The following is a 23,809-nucleotide window of genomic DNA, read 5'->3' as shown; positions in this document are numbered from 1 at the left end:
AAGTGTGGTGGAGGTAGGTTCGATCGAGGCATTCATAAGGGAATTGGATTGTTACCTGAAAAGAAATAATGTGCAAGGTTATGGGGATAAGGGATAAGCAGGACTAGGTGGAATGCTCTTTCAGAGAGGCAGTGCAGACTTGATGGGCTGAATGGCTTCCTTTTGCACCGTAAAGATGTGATTCTGTGAAGTGCAGTTGAGATCACAGATCAGCCATGATCTTATTAAAAGGCAGAACAGGCTCAAGCTGCTGTTTGGCCAATCCAGATTCTATTTCTTAAGACAAACTCATTTCCAACTCTCTCTGAATTGTGGGATTAGCAACTCATTGATCCAATGATTTGGTGAGACTTTACAGTCTCCAAGAAACTTTTTGATGCAAGTTCATTAGTATTTTAGCAATCTATACAGTTTTTATAGCTTGCCTGAAGACACTATCATTAAAAGTTTTATTTTTCCAAGTCTTCTCCATGAAAAAATACTCAGAAAAAGATTGCAAAATGTGCAAGGAGGCAAATATTTAAATTATTTTTCAGTTTTGTATACAAGAATGTGATATAAATGTCGTGTGATTTTTTTCTGACTCAGTTTCCTTCTTAATATATACAAATCAGAGACCCAACACTTAGGCCAAAGATACTGTCCTGTGGTTACAGTAGAAGCAGAATACCAATGCTAAGTACAAAAATTATCTTTTCTGGAGCACAAGTTAGAGTGCAACTCTTTGCTCCTTCCACCTCCACACCCCAACCCTCAAACTTGGAGCACAACACAAATCATTTCTTTTAATGTGGTATGTTAGTCTTACTGCAAAATTTAAACTTTTTCTTTCCTTCTGTTATGTGTTTTTCTTTTCACTGATCAGCATTAAAATAAAATTATTCTAATTTCTGTAGTCGTGAAACACAGAAAAGGGGATATGAATTACAAGATATTAACTCTGTGTCCTTACAAAGTTGTCATTATGATAAAGGGAAAATTAAGTTTATTTGTAAGGCAATGCACATTGCCCTGTATGTGAGTGTAGCATGACCACATTAAACAAAAGTCAATAAAGGCTTTTTACTGATCAAACAAACTAGAAAATGTTCCTGTCAGTCTACATCATCTGTAACACTGCACGAGAATTTAAATATATTTCATTATTAAAAATATTTCAATTAAAACCTTTATATTAGGTTTAGACTGAATTTGGGACTTAAAATGCAGGACACAAAGTGAGTCACTTTCCAGTTTAAGCATCTGCTGGCTGAGTCAAACAGTTCCAGTTCAAGAATAGCTAGTTCGAGCTCTTTAATTCTGTCACAGCTAAATCCCTCAACTCCAACTACAGAAAAGTACCCCCTACTGCACCAATGTTAAATCTTGGAGCTAAATGAGTAATACGTCCATTTTAATGCTAACTGTGGTAAATTTGGAATGGTATTGTATCATGGACCTATCCAGAGATTCATCACAAGGAAGATTGGACTCCATTTTTTGAAATAGTTAACTGCCTAATTCTCATTTCCTGGAATCAGTGAATATGGCTGAGCTCCAGTGTTGACAGACACATTACCTACTGATCTATGTGCAGTGCATTGTACCAATTCTCACAATACATACAAAATTTGATATCTTGCCACTGCAAACAAGGAAGTCTTTCAAATATAGCAGATAGTCAATTTATTCCAACTTGTCAGCCTATTCCAATCTGTCAATCAAATGTTCTTGCTTCTCTTTTCACATCATGGCTGCTTTTTCATGGAACATGAAAGCAAACCACCATTCTGCTAAAGTTTCGCTTTGCAAATTCTTTAATAAAATTGCATTAAAACAGGCTCAAATTAGTACAATATGCGGCAACACAACATGCTAGTGCATTGGTTCAACGTCTGAGATTCCCTGCACTGCTTACCCATGACATGAGGGGCAGCATTTTGCAGGGGGCGGGGCCCGCTCGCCGCGCGTAAAATGACGCGGGATGACATCGGATGGAACCCCCAACATCATCCTGCCCCATTTAAATTTTCAGGAAGGCAGGGGCGCAGCAAAATCAGCTGCGGGCCCGCTGACCTGTCAATGGCCAATTGATGCCATTGACAGGAACATTGAAACAATTAAAGGACCTGCCTGTCCAACCTAAGGTTGGTGGGCAGGCCAGGAGCTCCGGCAGCAAATAGAGGAAACATGAAACCTCATCCAGCAGCGGGATGAGGTTTCATGTAGGGTTTTAAAAAGTTTAATAAAGTCTTAGTGTAAATTATGAACATGTCCCATCTCGTGTGACATTGTCACATGAGGGGGACATGTTAGGGAATTTTTTTTTTTCTATTTTTAATCTTTTTCAAAGTGGCAGTGATGTCCCTGAGGCTGCACTTTATCTCAGGGAGATGTGTGCTTTTTCGTGCGCATGCGCAAAAGAGCGCACTCTCTCTTCTGGGGAATCCCCGCCACCCGCACGGGAAGCGGTGCAGCCCGCTTCTCTGGCAAGGATCGGCTCCCCACCTGCCGGAGATTGGATCAGGCCCACCTGGCAGAAAATTCTGCCCGAGATGCACAGTCTGGCAAGCATAGCAACCAAATAAATAGGGTAGATGTGGAGGCATTGGAGACACTGCAGAAAAGATTCACAAAAATCCAAGATTGAGGAACTTAAGTTACATAGGCGGATTGGAAAAGTTGGGAAATTTGATTGAGATATTCAAAATCATGGTGTGTCTGGACAGAGTATATTGGGAAAACCGTTCCCACTGGTGGAAGGATCGAGAACCAGAGGACACAGATTTAAGGTTTGTGGCAAATGAAGCAATGGAGACACAAGAAGAATTTTTTTCATGCAGCGTGTGCTTAAGATCTGGAATGCATTGCTCAGGTATGGTGGGAGCAGGTTCAATCAAGGAATTATTACGCAAAAAGGAACAATGTGCAGGGTTACAGGGAGAAGGCAGGAGAACATGCATTGCTCATTTGGAGAGCTGGTGGAGACACAATGGGCCGGCTGGCCTCCCTCCTCCTGTGCTGTAACAATTCTGTGATTCTGTGGGTAAAAGGAAAACACTCCCCAAACACAATTGCTTCACAGTACTTTTCAGGGCCATGGACAACAGACCATCGAGCAAGGTAGAGAAAAGCAAGAGGCATTATAAGCGACAGAAACCATAGTCTTTGGAAGGTCTGGAGATAACACCACAGTAATGTGAAGGTCAAATTCCAGTGAGCTGGGCACAGTGGAGCAAAAGCAACAACTATGCAGGGACTCGTTCATTAGGAGATCGAAGATGGATGAAAATAAGTGGCTATGGAGGCATTTGAAAATGAAGTTGAGAATCCTAAACTCTAGGCCACAAGAAGCTGAAATGATGGCAAAGCAGTTCCCTTCCTTTAATAAAAATGTAAAGTTACTATTACTTTATAAACGTGAATATTTTACTATAACTGGCCTGGCATATGCAATGGGGTGACAGGGGAGGAGATATTTTACCAAATCAAGTTGGATGCAAAAGTGCAAAGCATAATAGCGATTAACTGCATAATATCTTCAGAGGGCTGGTTAGCTCAGTTGGTTTGAGGATGGCGCTTGATAATGCCTATACTGGTTGAGGTAGTTCTTGGGTTCTGTCTCTTCTTTTTACCCCATTGAGATATCATGGCATCATTGAGCAAGATTAGCAAGCCTTGAATAACGAGGATGCTACATGAAGAGAGAGAATATCTTCATAAAATCCATCCCGGTATCAAACTATGTTTTTAAATAAAGATAGACTATATAATGATGCGTGAGATTTACGTGGGTGGATGAAACCTCCTCCATCATGATTCTGCAAATGGCCACCAGGATATGCACAACAGCAAATTAGAAAAATAAATACTCTCTCAATTTTCCACCTTCCCATTGATAAGGATCTGGCCCATGCTGCACTGCACACTGAAGTCTGTGTGTGAAGAATTGTAAGGGTGGTAGAATTTTTAATCATCTCCCATGAAGGCCTGCCTTGTGTACAGCAAGTTAAAATGTCCTCTGAGCTTGCAGATAACAGGTTATGTTTTGGAACAAGCTGTACAGGACCTGAAAACAAACCTCAGAAAAAAGTTGTTAAAAGTGCAAGTCTGATCAGCTTGCACTTTGAGGAGAAAACAATTTGTATTAATGTCATTTACAGAAATACTTTTAATATTTGTACAGGAACTATGCTGTTATTAATCAATGTTGTTGTTTAATACCACTTGGGCCAGAATCATGCAAAAGGTTTTGCTTTAAGACTAACACCCTTCATTGCAACCATAACCACACGACAACTGCTAACAGAATGGAGATCTCACTCTTCAGGCACAGTCCCTCTCACCTTCAAATCTGCTGTCATCCCTCTCCACAAAAAAAAAATTCAGCCCTTACCCTCAACCTCCCCCCTTGGAAACTACCAACCCACCACCCAACTCCCTTTCCTCTCCAAATTTGTGCTCCTTTCTCAGAATTCCATGTTTGAATCACTCCAGTAAGGTTTCCAAACCACCATAGTAATGAAAGTTTTCGAAGTCACAAATGACATTCTACATGATTGTGACAAAAGTAAATAACCTATTCACTTTTCTCAGCCTGTTGACAGCCTTTGACACAGTTGACGTCACTAAGCTCAACACCTCTTCAGTCATACAACTGGGTGTCACCGCAGTCACCAGGATCTATTCTTATCTGATCATAGTCAATGATTCACCTGTTTCTCTTTCCTTTCATCTACATTTATCACTGGTCCCTCCAAGGATCTATCCTTCACCTCCTCCTATTTCACATTGACATGCTGCCCTCCAACCACCCCCATGACATCCAAAAACAACGCCAGTTTTCACATGTACATGGACAACTCTCAGCTTCAGCTTACCACCACTAGCACCTCTCTTAACCCCTCCAGTGTCTAAATTATCAGACTACTTGCCTGACATCCAGTCAGTATTGGATGAGTTGAAACTTCCTTCAATGAAATATTGGGAAAACTGAAGCCATTGTCTTCAGTCCCCACTACAAATTCCATTTCCTAGCCAACAACTCCATCCTTCTTGCTGGAAAAACTCAGCGGGTCTGACAGCATCTATGGAGACAAAGACAGAGTTAATGTTTTGAGTCCATATGACTCATCTTCAGAACTGAAGAACTTTTCTGAAGAAGAGTCAAACAGACTCGAAATGTTAACTCCGTCTTTCTCACCACAGATGCTGTCATACCTGCTGAGTTTTTCCAGCAATTTCTGTTTTTGTTTCAGATTTCCAGTATCCACAGTATTTTGCTTTTAACTCCATCCTTCTCCTTGGCAAGACTGAACCAGATCATTTGCAAGCCTTGATGTAACATTGGGCTCGAAAGTGAGCTGTTATATATTTGCGCCAAGGCCTCCTATTCTCATCTCAGCTACATTGCTCAACTTTGCCACTGCCTTAGCTGCTGAAAACCTCATCCATATCTTCGTTACCTCTAGACTGGATTAATCCAATGCACTCCTTGTCAGTCTCCCACGTTCCATCCTTTGTAAACTTGAGGTCATCCAAAATTCAGCTGCCTATGTCCTTACTCTCGCCCAAGTCTCATTCACCCATCACATCATGCTCGGTGATCTATGTTGGCTCCCGGATGAAAGCAACGCCTCAAATTTAGAATTATCACCCCATCATGAAATTCCTCCATGGTCTCACCCCTCCCTAACTCAATCTTCTCCAGCCCCACAAATCTCAGAGATATCTGCGCTCCTTTAATTCTGATCATGAGCATCCCAAGTTTAATTGCTCCAAATCAGTGGCTGTGCTTTTAGTTGCCAAGACTCTAAGCTCTAGAATTCATCCTCTAAACGTTGCCACTTTTTTTTCCTTCTTTAAAAGGTACTCCTTAAAACCATCCTCTTCAACCAAGTTTTTTGCCTTTCTGCCCTAATATATCTTTATGTGCCTCAATGTCATATTTTGCTTCATAACACACCTATGAAACACCTTGGGATTTTATTATATTAATGGAACTATGTAAATACAAGTTGTTGTTGTTCCATGTCCTCTCAGTGGGGAGAGAGGGAGGCAAATTACCAGAAGTATCCAAAGATGATGGCAAGAATCTTAGATTCTTGGGGGGAAAAAATCAAAATGGAGGACAGAGTTCATGGTCTGAAGTTGTTGAACTCAATGTTAAATCCAGAAAGCTGTGAAGTGCCTAATCGGAAGATAAGGTGCTGTTCCACTAGCACTGGGCTTCACTGAAAAATTGTAGCAGGCCAAGGACAGAAACGTGAGCACAAGAGCAAGATGGTGAATTGAAGTGGCAACAGGAAGGTCAGGGTCATGCTTGCCGACAAAGCATAGAAGTCAGAAGGTTGTGGGTTCAAATCCAATTCGAGACTGTAGAAAAAAAATCTAGGCTGACCCTTCAGTGTAGTTATTTGGAAGTGGCAGAGTTGGAGGTGCTGTCTTTTGGATGGAGACATTAAACTTACTCAGACTGATGTAAATAGTCCCATGGCACTATTTGAAGAAAAGCAGGGAAGTTTGAGACAGTGCGGTGTGCAAACTGACAGTCATGTTTCCTACAGTACAACATACTGCAAAAAGCTTTGGGACATGATGATATGAAAACTGATATATAAATGCAAACCTTTTTTCACCCAATCACAGTGTGAAGTAATGATCAACAACTGGACATCACCAGATTAGTAGAATTATTGGCAATAAAGTTCCATAATTTCTGACCACTAAGGCAAAAACATGGAACTATGCAGTGTATCAGTTTTAAAAACATAACTGTCATTTGTACCCAATGACATTTAAAATTTTTAATTTTAAGCAGTTATTTCCACAGTTTGCTAAAAAGAATTAGTTTTATTTTAACCTCTGGACAAAGCAATATTTTTACATTTGAGATTTCTTTTAATAATTACGTAAAGTATAATTTCCATTACATACAAGAAAGGGTGCAAGGACAGTCACAGCAATAACAGACCAGTTAACCTAGGAGTGGTGGGTAAGGTTTTCAAATCTTTAAATCAGGGCTGGGGTGTGGTAAAAAAATTCAACAAGGGCTTGGAAGGGTTTGAGTTTATTAAGGAGAGCCAGCATGGATTTGTTTATCATGGTCCCTCTGTTTGGTCCTTGAGGCCATCCTTGACAGTATCTGCGGATGCAGGCACAATCAATCATCGCACATTTGTTCTTGGCGGATCTGTTGGATTTGTGGTTGTTGGCAGATGTCTCCTTGTCAACTGGTAGTACGTTTCCTGTTGTTCGATGGCGATTTGCATCCCGTTTTGTCAGGAGACCCACTGTCGCTGCTTTTGTCTGGTTTTTACCATGGGCATACATCATCTCATAGGCGAACATCATGAGGCGCAGGCGAAAGATCTGGATTCTGAGAGGCATCTTCTCATCCAACAAAGAGATTAGTGGTTTGTGGCCTGTTTTGATTGTAACCTTGAGGCTGATGATATAGTCTGAAAACTTCTCTCATGCCCATGTGACTGCAAGGGCTTCCTTTTCTATGACCGTGTATCTTGTCTCGTGTTGGACAGCCATCTGGATGCATCGTACACAGACAGTCAACTTTCATCCTGTTGTCCCTGGAACAGGACCACTACCAGGCCTGTGGACAAAGCATTCACTGCCATGGTGGTGGGCAGGCCTGGGGTCAGTGTGGGCCGGAAAGCCCGTGGAGTGAAACATTGCCTTGATGCAACTCCCAGCAACGTGCTTGGTTTTTAAGTAGATGCCTCAAGGGTTCTGTGATCTGTGCCAAATTCAGTAAAACTTTTGCCATCTGGTTCACCATCCCCAAGAATCACTGGAGGTCTGGAATTGAGAATGGGGAGGGAACTCGCTGTAGGCTTGGTTTTTCATGGGTCTAGCGTAATGCCTTTATTATTGACTACGTGACCCAAGAATCCAAAAGAATGTTTTAGAAAACTCCAATTTGTCATTCAGTGGCAGCCTGCTTCCTGCGGGCACTTTAAGACTGTTGAGAGTCTCTTGTCATTTTCATCCACTGTTGCACTGAAGGCCCTGCAAAACGGCTGACATTGTACGTTGGAATATTTCTGGCACCGACGTGATTCCAAATGGGAGGCGGTTAAAGCAGACTCTGAAGCAGGTAACAAATGTTGTCAGCAGCCTGGACTCTTCATCAAGAGGAAGTTGCCAAAAGCCACTGTTTGTGTCCAGCTTTGAAAATACTGTGCTCTTTGGAGAGTTTAGTCAGGCTTTTGTCCACTGATGTCCATGGGACGTATTCCTCTGGCTATAGCTTTACTGAGGTGTGTCAGGTCGATGCAGATATGGATAGACCCAGTTTTGGAATTGGGACCATCCTGGAACACCATGCAGTTGGCTGTGTGACTGGGGAGATGACTCTCATGTTTGTCATCTTGTCAAGCCGCTGCTGCACCTGTTTCATGAGTGGGTGGGAGAATCTTAAGTGGTGTGAATAGGCACGTGGGTTTAGCAGCCTTTCAGTGTGATCCTGTATGTATTTTTCAGTCCCCCCCAACCCCCAAAGTACTGTGCATGGTTTTGGGAACTCATTTGTACTTGGAGCTGGGCCCTTGCTGGCTGACCTCGTGAATCTTCTGTAAGATTAAGTTCAATATGGACTTTGCAGCTTAGCAATGAACAGTCCTGGTTGTGGATCACAGAAAGGGTTTCCTATCCCATATAGGAGTATCCTGGGTGGCATCGGCCACTGGGTCACCAGCCATGGTTCTTTGTCTGAGGGCTCCCGTGTCTAATTTAAAATTTGTTAAATGGCCATTGACCACAATGTCAGCATTCCAAAACACGGAACCAAGATCTCTGACCTCACTCAAGAAGCTTGGCTGTCTCTCTTCTGGGCTTGCAGTCTCAACCTTGTGGATGATCTTTGGGTCTTCTGTGTGTTTCAGAGTTTTTGCCCTGCAGTTTGTTGTAGTGTCCAATCTTGTTGCACTGAAAGCACTGGGCTGAAATTGCAGGACATTGATCTCACATGTGGGGGTGTTTTGCTCCGCAGCATTGGCATGGTCACTCTGCTGGCCAGTTTGGGTATTGCTTTCCCTGGCTTGGAGTGTCCTCATGTCTTTGTTGCTTAATTAGCTGAACTGAGTGCTGGCCTCTGCACCACAGTTTATTTTCTTCCCTTAAAATGGTTCTGTGCCGCTCATGCAGTTCTGAATGCCCATCTATCTGGATTGCCTTTTCCAGGGTTAGATCTTCATTTGCTTGCATCAGAAAGTGCATCAAATGCTACTCCTACACTATTCTGTCTCTGATGAGTTCTGATTTTAAGTCTCCATATTCATAACCTTCAGCCCTCCTGTACAGATCACTGATGATTGAATCGACAGGTTCGCCTGGCTGCTGGACTTGCTTGTTAAATTTAGCTTGTGTATCTTATTGCTTCTTAGATTAAAATAAACATCAAGATCTTAGTACTGCTTCAAATTTAGCAGATGATTCATTGATTCAGTCTTGCAATTATGTCATCTACAATCAGGCCTACCAAGTAAAGCAGTGTGTTAACCTGACCTGTTTCTGACTTTTTGTCTCAAACTGAAGCAACGCTGTTTTTGTAGGATCTTTTCCTGAAAGGTCCCCAATTATGCAATTGATCTGGGCCTTTGATTAGTCCAAATTGATTTGGAAGTGTGGAATTCTGATCCATGGTTAACTTTTTTTTTCAAAAGTGTAGGTTCTGTTTTGAGAGATTTCTGAATTTCAAGATGGTGCCCCCAATCACTTGGAGACAAAGGGATTTCCTGCATTTGCTGGGCGCTGCTACAATGGTGATGGCGCTCAGCTTGAAAAAAATTCAACCACGGCTGCCTGGATTGGCTGCTTGCAGAGTTCTTTTGCTCAGTGCTTTACTTTAAAGTTGCAAATTTGTTCAACTGGGGATCAAGTTTCTGCGGCAGGTTTTTTCAAACTGCACTTCTGACTCTGAACTATTTAAAAGATTTCTCAGGGCTTGCTGTAGCCTAGAGTTTTAAAAGGTTTAGCTCACCCCTTGCTAGGGTGGCGTCTTCTGCTGTAGTAAGGAATTTTAAATTTCTGCTTCCAGCTTCCAAGCCTTTCTCTGGAGCTGTTTCCTGGTAATTTTTCTTCTGCTTCTGGAGCTTCTTTTCAGGTCAGCCAGCTTTGCTGAATTTTTTCAGTGTTCAAGCATCTGAGTTTTCCTCTGTATTTTCTGCAAGGTTTTTCCACAAGCTGCCACCATGTTGTAGGATTACAGTTCAGTAGGTCTGAAGAAGTCTTTGTAGTCATATGTAAGTTAACTGTTAAGCCTTTATTGACTCTTTAGAATTATTTGCAGATATACAGGAAGGAGTGGTTAGTTCCGGGTTTAGGTTGGAAAGGCTGGGGGTGTTCTTGTTGGAGTAAGGGAGACTTGATAGAGATGTAGAAGATTATGACAGGTTTAGATAAGCTAGACAAAAAATATAGCTGTTCCCATGAGCTGACTGTACAACTAGGACACAAAGATTTAAAGGCTTTGAGCAAGAGATGCAGGGGAGTGCGAGGAAAACATTTTTTGCACAACAAGTGGTAATGACCTGGAACTTGCTACCCACAAGGATGATGAAAACGGAGACTATGATTGATTTCAAGCACTTGAAGGATAGGGCTACTGGGACCAAGTGGGACTGACCTGATTGCTCCCCGCCAGCAAAGACTCGAAGGGCTGAGTTACCTCCTCCTGTGCCATAAAAGACTACAGTTTAACATGATTGAATTTTACACCATATTTTAGTAGATTCTCTGAAATGTTTTAAAGAGCTGTAGCATTTCAGGTTATATAGAATGGGTGCTATTGAGCCTTAGATATCTAAGTAGGAAGACTCCAATCTAATTAGAATCTAATCTGTAAACTCCAAAATAAAAATGCTTGCTCCAGTGATGACTAAACACTAATGGGATTGCTGCTGATGCACATTTATTCAGGAATTTCTACAGTACAGCAGGTATAATCCAAGTACATTTTTTGCTTCACTAAATATGTTTTGATTACAATTTTCTAAAGTGTTGCTGCAGGAAACTATTCAATCTAAAATGACAGAAGTTTTCCAAGTTTACAAGTTGCTGATGAGGCAGAGACTGGGAAGGCACAAGGAAACTTCACTTTGCACCTGTTACGCCCAGATCGTAACCACTGAACACACCTGTTGCACACTGGAGAGGTTTAATAGAGTAATCAGCTGCTCTGATAAGTATCCCTCCATCTGGGAAATAAATGATTGATCCTTGCCAAATGTCTATTGTGACAGAGGGGATGGCATGGTTGTGAGGTGCTTGGCAGGCTTTCCAAGCTGGAAGAGAAAATAAAGGTGTACCTTTAAAATGCCAATGAAGTTGTTGAAAATGATACCGAAATATTGATTTAAGAGAGTTCATGACTCTCACAAACATCTCAAAACAATTCAAATGCGATTACTTTGAAGTGCAGTCATTTGTTGTGGATACAAACACGGAAACTATTTTATGACTAACAAGTTCCCAAAATAGCAATGAAAACGAATGATCAATTAATTGACTTTTTTGGTGCGTTTTGAGGGAAGAATATTGGCCAAGACACCAGAAGAATTCCCCACACTTCATCAAATTGGTGCCATTAGAACTTTAAACACTGACTTGAACAAGCAAATTGAGCCTCGATTTAACATATGATCCCAAGAATTGCCCCACTGACAAAACAGCCCTTCCTCAACAGCACATTAGATCATCCTCGGTCAAGTTCTGAAGCTCCAGAGGAGGAACTGGAACCCATAACCACTTAATTGACAGGACAAGTTGACACAGTTGTTCTGTGCACTGAACACAGAAATAACTGCAGTATAGCAAATTTAAGCATGCTCATGTGTATAAGTGCACACGCTTGTGCACACAACCTAGTTAATGGTTAGTTAAAAAAAATAACCTTGGATGGCTTCAATTTCTTTTTGAATAGGGATAAATGCCCAATGGCTTTTTACATTAAAAATGTATGATTTATTTTGAATATGCATCAAATGGTTTTTGAACGCAGCTATTATCTCTTTAGATGCCACATGGTTCCCCATTTACTGGCTCAGCAGCAAAAGAATGGAGTACATGTACATCTGCCCCTAAAGCTAATTTTCTTAAAAGCATCTGAATTTTCTTCATAAAATAGCAAATATGTTTTTGTTCTTTTGGAGACTCCAGTCACTTACTAGCTCTAATCCCAGTGGCACAACTCACAGTCGAACAGTTGGCTATATGTGACAGAGGTGTTATACTGCGCAACATATAATGTAAAATTCTGCTGACAAGCTGCAGGTTATTTCAATCTCTAAGGCCACAAAGTCTAATGGCTGTAAACAGCACATCCAGACGTGAATTTGAGGACATTTGCTTTTACTTTAAGATGCTACTTGGGCACTTCCATTTACAATTTACTACTCTTGTCTGAAGTACATTTGAGCAACAATCAGGCGAAATACAGTCACAGATGCGTAAGACTTACCAGTATGCAACTGTTACAACACAACATGTTATATAATCTTACAGCACGGAAGACAGCCATTCAACCAGTCATGTCTGTGCCAGTTCTTATACAGAGTTGCCAATTTAGTCCCACACCCCAGCTTTTTCCCCATAACCCTGGGTCCCCTTCAAGGTCATAGAAAATTGCTGTTTTCCCCCGTTGGTGACAAAAAATCCTGAGAGCCTTAAGATTGATTGACATAATGCTGGCTGCGTTATTAAATGGTTCAATAAAATTAAACTTCATAATTGGCTCATGAGTCTGTAATTAAATTTATATTTTTCACTTAAATAGAACACTGGCATGATCAAAGAGTTCTTTCCAACATAATGCTTTGGTCTTTCTAATGCAGAACAGATTCAGGCTCCAGATTTGTTGTAAAACTAGCTTTTCACATTGCAGGGGATATTCTGCTGGTCTCAAAATGCTCAATTTACTTAACTTTGTCTATTTGGTGACTATATAAAGTTCACTGATTAAAGAGCACAGTAAATGGGACTACTTTTTTGACTACAAGAAACATTTACAGGTAATACAGCTCAGTTAGGAATCAGGGTGAGGGCAAAGGAAGCACAGGCCTTCTACATTCATGTAAATAGTATTTGGTAAAAGAGAAGAAAATGCTGGATCACAGAAATACTACTTTTGTTTCAGGTTTCCAGCTTTGTCAGTAGTATTTTGATCTCCTGTTGTTACTTGTGTCAGTACGTGACAGTAAAAAAATAAAGTTAATAAAAACTAGATTCTATCTGAAACATCAGTGTCTCACACACCCAACAAGTCTAAACTTGAAAGGTTCCAATACATTGCAATGCCACTTGCATTGCAACACAAGACATTTCTCGCTGTCTGGGCAAGCTCAGCAAAAAGAGATCCTAATGAAAAAGGTAAAAAAAAACTTGATTATTGTGCTCTTAAATTGAAAAGTTTATTATTTTAACATAAAGATAGACTGATTTATTACAAAATCAAAACAATACAAGGCAATGTTTAACCAATCAACTAAATGGGGTTTGACTATGGTCATGGGCCAGCTTTCACAATAGTATCATGCAGAAACATTCTTTGTGCATGCATGTTATATTTTACTATAAGGCATTAATTTGAAAGCAATCACTACACTGGCCACTGTAATGAGTCACGTCCCTTGCTACCAAATTTTGGGCATCATCCTGCATGCCTCAAGTGGAGATATGTTTTGTCAGTCTCGGATTGTAATGTACAGCTTTGCTTTCCATATGTCTCATGTCTTACACAGTTGCTTCAGCTATCCCTGCAATACATAGACAATGAAAACATTTCTTTAACAAGATGTTAATATACTCAGCTTACTCAGTACACTCAGTACATCGGAGAAATACATTTCTTTCAAAGCAACAATAGTTTGGAGGAAACCAGACCCACAGATTTCTGGATCCTCAAAATAAACAGCTCCAATAGATTCTGGCAAAGGCAGTACTGCTTTAACCTAGCCTCATGAAAGCTTTCTCCAATAGGATGATTACAATTTCTATTCTTCAGTTTACAGAAAATGAAACTCATCTTGGGGAAAGCAGAAGTGGGCATGAAAGAAACTGCTGAAACTTGCCATTTTAGAATCCAACATAGTTCCAGTCCAAGTACATAAATAAATTAGGGAAAAGAAACAGCAAATGCTGGAATTTTGAAGCAGAGCAAACATTATTAAAGAACATCAATGTGTCTTTTCTATTTATAGATACTGTGTTTGTACTATTCCAGATTGTGTCTGTATAAACCACTCCCATTAGAGTACACACCAGTCATGAACATGATCTCTCACTTAGAAGCTTTCTCCATCTTCATCTATTTCTATGGCAGGGGATACGTAAACAGGAGTTTGTTGGGGGTGGGGGTGAACATGGCAGTGGCAACCAGAAAGTCAATGGCCATGGTCATACTTTTCCCCCTTAATGTCTTCTCTGAAATAAAGGCGGCCAACTGGACAGAGAATGTGCATGTCATTTAATCCATTTCAACAGTAATCAACTTTATTTTGGGGGGGAAAAAATCTCATACAGCAACATGTAGGTATTCATCAATCAATTAAGTTCTAACTGCGAGGTATAGCAATACCCATGTTCATTTGTTTTTCATTCAAAAGATGAAACCTACCAATATCAATGCAAGAGGAAATTCAGTATTGGAAATAAATTTACATCAAAGCAGTTATAAGGAAACGTTAAATATAGAACACAAAGATTAGTCAAAGTATTTGCTACACTAACTGTATGTCTAGTTAACAGGTGAAGAACTACTATAAAAAAGTACTGAAATTTGTATGGTCAAACACTTCAAAAATATAAGGCTTCAGCTGAAAGTACAAAAATCTGTTTTAAATTTAGGACAAGAGCTAAACCCGGCCCAACGCTATAGTTTGTGTTACACAATTTTCTCTGTCCTTTCTCCGTCTTGAATCTTCCATCCAGGATACCAGTCTTCCATTACCCACCTCATTCTTCATGTACAAGCTTGAACAGCAAGTATTGGATTATTCAACCAGCAGGGCATCACAACCAAGCCCATCCTTCACTCCACCAACTACCACACATCTACAGTGCTAGCTAGGAATGACTGGATACAGCATTCTGAAATAGCAACCCTTGCTCCGTCCATTTTTTTCAGTTCAATTCGCTTGCCTCACCCACTGTAAAAGCCTGGTCACGCTTAAGCCAAGTGCAGCACTCCAATGCCATTTCATCTAGGAATGACCAGCTAAGGGTTCAACCTGATATTCGGATATGTATTTCTCATGATGCAACAGGTCAACAGTGAAGCCAACATCATACTTCATATAATTATAGTTTCATCATCGGATGTCGGTTTCTTAAGTTAGTATGTGAGACATCAAAGCAGATTAGAAATGGCTGCACAGTCAGCTATCTGTAATAAACATCCAATCATAGCAGGTTAGAAGGTTTAACAGGTGGAATTCATCCTTGTAGAGCTCAACTGCTGTGTTAAAATTTTCTTTATAGTTTCATACTCGTTAATTAGAAGTCTTATCTTAATATATGAGTAAAACATTTGGAAATTAACCTGGTATACAAGGGCATTGCTTAAAATAAGACTGCACCACATCCACTAGTATTCTGAGAGCAGAGATGGTACTGTAGTATATCAAAAAACAAATATACACATTTAAGATATACCGGCATTGCACATCAGATCTTTACGCATCAGAAACAAATAAGGAATCTTATTCTAAATTAAGAAACTGCATATTTTTATAATAAATAAATGCAACACAGCCAATACACAGATAATAATGTACAACATAAACTTTGTAATGTGTTTCTGTAATTGTGCATCTTATCCGAGCCTCACCAGTGTGATTAAAATTTAAGTACCAACCGTTCTTAACTCATTACAGGTACAAGTGAAAGAGTGCCATTCAGTGAACCCAAAAGGCTCTTCAATCCTCCTTGGATAGCAGAAAAATCACTGATCATTATCTGATCATTAGATATGACAGATCTGGGAAACCTTTCACTGTGCAGATAACTGCTCGCAGGTATCGTTGCACTTTGTCTGCATCAGGATCTTTCAACTTGCTTTGCTGATAAGCAACGCACCAGTGTTGATCATTGCAGTTTAAGCGTTCACCAAATTGGTTGAAAATACTATTCAAATAGCTGCTTCTGAGTCATTCCGTTCACATTAAATAATTTAAAATGTAGAGTACAGCTTTTCAACTTGGGGTCATTGAACCCTAAAGGGTCCATGAAGAGATCCTGGGGGTCCCATGTTAATGAGTTAATGTACTAATAAACAACACATTATACAACCGTTTCCCCATTGGGCTGTTCAAGAAGGTTTGCACGTGGCCTCAAAAGCTTGAAAACAAGTGGCTGGAGTTAATTTCATTTGGACCCCAATTAACCTTGGTCAGAAACTTGGTGCACAGGCCTTTAAGAAAAGATCTACATTTATAAATCACACTTTCACGATCTCAGGGTGGCTCTAAGCGACTTATAACAAATATTTTTTTTGAGCTCTGGTCATTGTTGTATTGCAGGAAACATGGCAGTCAATTTGCGCGCAGCAAGGTCCCACGAACAGCACCATTGTAATGACCAGAATTCAGATATGTTCAGTAATGTTGGTTGAGGGATAAATATTGGCCAGAATACAAGGGAAAGCTCCCCAGCTCTCCTCTGAATGGTACTATGGGGTCTTTCACATCTACTAGAGAGGACAGACACAGCCTTGGTTTAATGTCTCAAGCTGGAAAGAAAAAACAAGGCTTTCTAGCCCCACACAGGTAATGTAATTCATCCAGGAATCCTCCCTGTGCTCATTGCTGCAGTGGAAATGAAATGAACCTGTTTATTAAAAAAAAGATTTTAAAGTCGACATTTATTCAAATGATCTCTGCACAGCAGCCACGCTGGACAGCAGAAAGCAAAATGGGGCATTGGACAAGCTATAGCAGTGTAGAAAAAATTGGGAAAGCGACCGCTATTTCCTTCCCGAACATCCACTCTATCAAGACCCCTCAGGGTCGTATATGTTTCAGTCAAGTTGCCTCTACTCAAACTCTAGCGGATACAAGCCCAGCCTGTCCAATCTTTCCTCATAAGACAACCTGCCCATTCCAGGTATTAGTCTTGTAAACCTTCTCTGAATGGCCAACGCATTTACGTTCTTCCTTAAATAAGGAGACCAATGTGATGCACAGTACTCCAGATGTGGTCTTACCAGTATCCTGTACAACTGAAGCATAACCTCCCTACTTTTGTATTCAATTCCCCTCGCAATGAACAATCACATTTTATTGGCTTTCCTAATTAGTTGCTGTACCTGCATATAAGCCTTGTGATTCATGCACGAGGACACCCAGATCCATCTGAATCTTAGAGTTCTGCAATCTCTCACCATTTAGTTGATATGCTTCTTTTTAATTCTTGCTGCCAAATGGACAATTTCACATTTTTCCACATTATATTCCATTTGCCAGACCTTTACCCACTCACTCAACCTATGTCCCTTTGTAGCCTCCTTATGTCCTCTTCACAACTTATTTTGCTACCTTCATATCAGCAGATTTAGCAACCATACCATCTGCCCCTCATCCAAACCATTTACATAAATTGCAAGAAGTTGAGGCCCCGGTACTGATTCCTGTTGCACATCACTCATTACATACCATGAACCAGAAAAAGACCCATTTAAGCCTACTCCGTTTCCTGTTAGCGAGCCAATCTTCTATCTATACCAATATGTTATTTTCCGCAATAACCTTTGATGTGGCATCTCATCAAATGCCCTCCGGAAATCTAAGTACAATCATCAATTTTTTCCACAGCACATGAAATTCCTTCAAAAGAATTCCAATAAATTAGTTAAACATGATTTCCCTCTCACAAAACCATTTTGACTCTGCCTGATTGCCATGGATTTTTCTAAATGTCCTGTCATAACATCTTTAATAATAGCTTCCAACATTTTCCCTATGACGGATGTTAAGCTAACTGGCCTGCAGTTTCCCACTTTCTGTCTCCCACCCTTTTTGAATAAAGGAGTTACATTAGCTATTTTCCAATCTAAAATGGCACCTTCCCTGAATCTAGGGAATTTTGGATAATTAAAACCAATGCATCAATTACCTCACCAGCCACTTCTTTCGAGACCCCAGGATGAAGTCCATCAGGACTCAGGGATTTGCCAGCCCACAGCTCCAACAATTTGCTAAGTACCACTTCCCTGGTGATTGTAATTTTCCAGGGCAAAACTGTTACCTCAACGGGCGGGCATGTGCCCGCATTTTAGGCTAGGTAAAATAATGCATGCTGACATCGGGCAAGCATCCCGATGTCAACGCGCAGTCGTGCGATATTTCAGTCAGTGGGCGCGTGCCGGAGTCAGCAGTGTGCCCCCTGACAATTAAAAGGCCTATTATGGTCATTAAAGGATCAATTAAATAGAACTTTTCGCTGCCCGTACAACCTTTACGGTTGGCGGGCAGGCAAAAAGGTCAAAAGGCTTTTGCACATTTTTGGAAACCTCATCCACAGGCGGGATGAGGTTTCCAACATCAAATAAAAAATGAAATAAAATTTTTTAGATTTCACTTAAAACATGTCCCTACTCAAGTGACAGAGTCACGAGGGGACATGTTTCATAACATTTTTCTAATCTTTATTATTTCTTTTTAAAACTTTTCACCTCTGAGGCAGCTCTGTGCCTCGGAGATTCTCGAGCTCGCACTCGTGCACATGTGCGAAGTTCACGCTCGCCTCCACCCCCCCCCACACAGGGTATGCTGCCACTCACGTTTCACACTGGGTGGGCCTTAATTGGCCCGCCGGTGTGAAATCACCTTCCGGCCTCGATCGCGGGCAGCGGTTGGCTTCCCAACCACCCCCGCCAAGCCCACCCAACAAGGACTAAATTCTGCCCCCAGAGTTCCTTCTTTCCTTCCAATTCATGATTTACAGCTATTTCTCAGATGTTACTCATATCCTCTATAGTAAAGACTGATGAAAAATATCAGTTCAATTCATTTGCCATCTCCTCATTTTCTCATTGATTCCCCAGACTTACTTTCTAAAGGACCAATGCTCACTTTGTTAACTCTTTTCTTATTTAAGTATCTATAGAAACTCCTATCCATTTTTATATTTCTAGCTAGCTTTCTTTCTTACTCTAATTTTTCCCTCCTTATTAACCTTTGCCATTCTTCATATTCTGTCCAATCTTCTGACCTGCCACCCATCTTTGTGGAAATATATGCTTTGTCTTTAAGTTTGATACTGTCTTTAACTTTTTTACATTAGCCATGGATGGTGCATTTCCTCTTGGAATTCTTCTCTCTCATTGGGATGTATCTATTCTGTGTTTTCTGAAATATCCCTTTAAATGTCTGCCACTGCATCGCTATTGACCTTCCCCTTAACCTCATTTGTCAGTTCACTTTGGCTACCTCTGCTTTCTTTCCCACATAATTGTCCTTAAGTTTAAAATAGTAGTCTTGGACCCACTCTTCTCTCCTTCAAACTGAATGTAAAATTCAATCATATTATGATTGCTGCTACCCAGGGGTGCCCTCAATAGGTGGTTATTAATCCCATCTTGTTGCACAATACCAGGTCTGGTATGGCCTGTTCTCTGGCTGACTCCAAACATACTGCTCTAAGGAACTATCCAGAAAACATTCTATGAACTCGTCTGGGCTACCTTTGACCATCTGATTTTTCCAGCCTAAATGTAGATTAAAATCTACCCATGATTATCGCCATACCTTTCTTACAGGCTCCTATTATATCTTCCTTTATACTCTGCCCTACCATGTAGTTACAATTAGGAGGCCTGTACACCACTCCCACAAGTGACTTCTTGCCTTTATCACTTCTCATCTCAACCCACACCACTTCTACGTCCTGGTTTCCTGAATTTAGGTCATCCCTCTCTAGTGCACTAATGACATGTATTGACAGTAGAAAATTTTATTGGGTTTCAATTGGCCACTGGTGCTGACATACAATCGTTTGCAACATGCTAAGATTAAAGGACAATAATATTGTCAGTAAATTCTCTAACTTATGCATCAACATCTCTCATTGTTCTTCATCATCATTATATGCTTTAAAAATGAGATTGAGAGAGAGAACTAAAGCAGAACTTTCTGCATAGAATTACCATAATGTGGAGTTGTTTCACCCTACAAACACTATGAACAAGCTCTGACTAAAGCCCCCATTCATAAATCACCATCGACAGGAACTTATTGGTCACAGTAGTTTTACACATAATGACGCCAAATAAATAAGATACTTTATTGTGTGATAATTAGCATATAGCAATTCAGGACAATATGCATTTCCATTCTTTACAAAAGCCCATATTGACCAAATTGAAAAGATAAAACCATTCATGGAAAATAAAATTGTTCAACAATTCTGATATTTCCCAAATACACTTACAGTGAAAAGAGGCACAAATAACTACATACTTGCTTTGAAATATTACACATCCCTTTTGACAATGCAATAAAAACTTCCTGGGCAAATCGGTGCTAAGGTACTCTGAATTATATATCTTTTCTGTCAACCATCCTACCATTGACGTTTTTCTATTGAATCCTATAGATGGTTTGTAATTCAATTAAAAAGAGGATGAACCCTGAAGAGTCATACAGACTCAAAACTTTAACTCTGTTTCTCTCTCCACAGATGCCACCAGACCTGCTGTATTTTTGTAACATTTTTTGTTTTTTTTTAAAAAGATGATCCTGTTGCATATGTCCTTATGAAACATTTAGCCCCACAATTTAATTGAGGCCCAGCAAGTCATGCAAAGTGCATTTTATCCATCACTTCAAATTAAACACAGCTGGTGTATAAACCAATCAGAAATGTAAGGCTTTACAATTTATAACTCAAGACATAAAAGCTCCAATCAAGACACAATTCAGAGTTTACAAAGGAATTAAAATTTGTATTCATTTCGCTATAGCTTGCCAATGCATCCATTGAAATGCACCGTCACCCTTGGGGCCTAGAGTGACACTGGGTACCTACTGCCATCATAATAAAGACCTTTTACTTTTAAGGGAGGTATCATTATACACTGCTACTGATGCTCCAATCAAACCAAAAACTGGGTAAACATAAATTGTAACCATTTTTTCCTCATCATTATACAATGGCCACAGTGCAGTGCCCATTGATTTTGGAAGGTCTCATGGTAACTGGCCACATGATCCCTCCTCAGGGCTAGTAAGACATGCAAAAGGTCACAGAAGAGAGGCAAGAACAACAAACTTCCTCCCCACCCCAACTGTGTTTCCTATGATTGGTGGTTTATCCAGGCCCAGGAATAGACCAGGGGAGGCCCTCAAAGTGTTCACCTCCCCCAACCCCACCTTATGCACCAAGTGATTCAAGATTCAGCATAGCAAACACTTCACCGGAAAATGAGGGGCACTTTTCCTTCAGAGACAACTGCAAGCATGACACAGATAATTCACGAGTCAAGAAAACTCGGTTAAAGGACAGGTTATAGTCAAAACAACAGTGGTTCTGATTATCAGGCAAGATATCAAAAAACTGATAAAGGTATGAAACATGAACTAATCAGTTCGCTGGATGATAACACACTGAATTGTTGCAACACCAAATAAATGCCTCTTTCTGCATGCAGGCACTTTTACAAAACGGATCTTGTTATTCTTCCTGCTATGTGATGCAAGGTGCCCAGCAAAAGACGAGAACCATAAAAGGTGGTGGGAAACTTTTGGAAAATCTCCCCAATCCAATTTAGTTTCCTGAGCATGGTTTCACTTGGATATGATCCCACAGATCTTGGAGGTTCTCTGGTTTATTAGGTTCACTGAGGTACAATGAGTAGACAATGAACACCAACTGGCAAATTTACTATGGGAGGATCAATAAATCCAATCTAAATGCACATCTCATTTTCACTTTCAAAAGCCATTCAACTGATGTCCCCCTGGCCGCTCATATATGTGAAAGTCATAACACAGATTATGTGCAGAGATGTTGAAGATCCTATAAACACATGTTGTACAATAAAGGCTGCCAAGCATTCTCTTCTCATTACTTAATGATGGCACTGCACCTGGACAAGATTTATTGTCACCTTACCTTTGTGATATTGTTCTCAACACTTCAACATGACCGAGCAACAACACAAGATTGGAAATATAAAAAGTTTCAGTATGGCAGCAAAACACAACCCAAAGGGGAAAAAAGCTGCAAAATATGATTGCAGCAGCAAAACACACCATCCCATACAGCACAGACATTCAACCTGAAAATCATACAAACAAAATGGAAGGAAACGTTATGCAAAATTAAATGACGCGAACATTCATAATTTTGGCACTAAATTTACACATTGCTGAGCTGCTGAGTTAATGATATTCTTTCATTCGAAATATTGGATGATTTTATGCGCAAAATGTTACTCCAAATCCATCAATGGACAGGTGTAATTGTTCCTTGGCAGCTGGAACAGAATCTTAGGGAGGTGATTTCGCAACTTATTCGAAGTTCACGCTCATGGTTAGATGTCACTTACAGCCTTACAGCACACTTCAAACCATTACTCGGTACCACTTCAAAAGTTTGCACTAATGTCCTATGTGTTGGTTCTCACTGAATTACACACAATTGTGCGATGGTGCTGAGCTTGGGTGACATTGAAAATTCAGATATGTGGGGGGGGGGGGGGAAACAAAAATTTCCAGTTCTCGCTCCCTCTAGCAGCACCTAAAACTTGCTTACACACACCTAGAGGGTATCGACACGACAATAACACCGGCAAAATAAAAAGTCCTGAATAAAAATATAAGTTTTCAAAGTCTATCACGTGCTAATTTAAAGCTAGTTGCATCTGTGCCCACTGAAGCGTGGTTGGAGGCAGCGTGGTGTGAAAACAGGACACTGTGCACAGCCAGTTCCGTGAGAGAATTGGGATGGGATTTCCCTTTTTTTGTTACAAGTTAGCCTGGCACAGAGAAGGGGCAAGAGAAACATTGAAACATTGTAGTAGCGCGGGGGGCTTCCCCTCCCCTCCTGAGCAAGAGCGGGGGGGGGGGGGGGGGGGGTGGAGAAATAGGTGCAATCCAGTTTGCACGCTCTGTGCAACCTTCCCCCCCCCACCCCATCCCCATCGCATTGATTTTGCACTGACCGTAGCTGTCCTCGTCCATCGCTCACAGTCTTCCTCCTCCTCCTGCAGCACCGGTGGTGGCCTCCAGCTGACTGGACTCCCCCTCGCGCTCCGCCCACCTCCGCTCGAGCAGACCAGCCCTGACGTCAGCGCCCCGGGAAGGGGGCGTGGCCAGTAGCGGCGGCCACGTGATCTGGAAGCTGACAAGCGCCGTTGCATTTGACACACTGCAGGCGTGCCCCAAGGTCACGCCAACTGTGCTCAGAAGCAGCGCCGCGCACACCCCCTCCACCCCATTTCAATCCGAATCACAAGTCGGAGTACAATTTGAGCATCCCGAAAACGTGGGCTTTCGACGTCCACTGGTCACCCAGCAGGCTATTAGCAAAAATGTGAAATAGCAGGTCAATTAAAAACAAATCATTGCTCCAGTAGAGGGCGAGTTTCCTGGCCCTAGCTGGTTGTTAAACTACCTGTACAGGTCAATCAAGGAGAGATGCGGCAATAGAGTATACAAGTTTTTAAAAAAAACAGGAAGAGGGACAAATTGGATGGTCAGCTGCCTGTAACTTTACCCCATCCTGTCCCCTCAACAAACTAAAGAAAAGCATTAATATTAAAAAGCATTGTTTTATTACAGCTTTGTGTCAAGTTTATTTAATATCCATACCAGTCATC

General features: G+C 40.9%; 1 protein-coding gene across 1 annotated transcript in view; it reads right to left on the bottom strand.

Moving 5' to 3' along the window:
- Positions 1 to 23,266, bottom strand: part of cyth1b (cytohesin 1b) — a 231,499-nt gene extending 208,233 nt beyond the window's left edge. The window contains exon 1 of the mRNA XM_041216750.1: positions 23,153 to 23,266. Within this exon, the coding sequence (XP_041072684.1) occupies positions 23,153 to 23,171 (19 nt within the window). The 5' untranslated portion in view covers positions 23,172 to 23,266. The remainder of the gene's footprint in view (positions 1 to 23,152) is intronic.
- Positions 23,267 to 23,809: the final 543 nt, after the last annotated feature.

This window comes from Carcharodon carcharias, chromosome 22, assembly GCF_017639515.1.
Source record: "Carcharodon carcharias isolate sCarCar2 chromosome 22, sCarCar2.pri, whole genome shotgun sequence".
Taxonomy (NCBI): Eukaryota; Metazoa; Chordata; class Chondrichthyes; order Lamniformes; family Lamnidae; genus Carcharodon; species Carcharodon carcharias.
The sequence above is the reverse complement of the archived record's forward strand: the minus strand, read 5'-3'. Positions and strand labels throughout refer to the sequence as shown.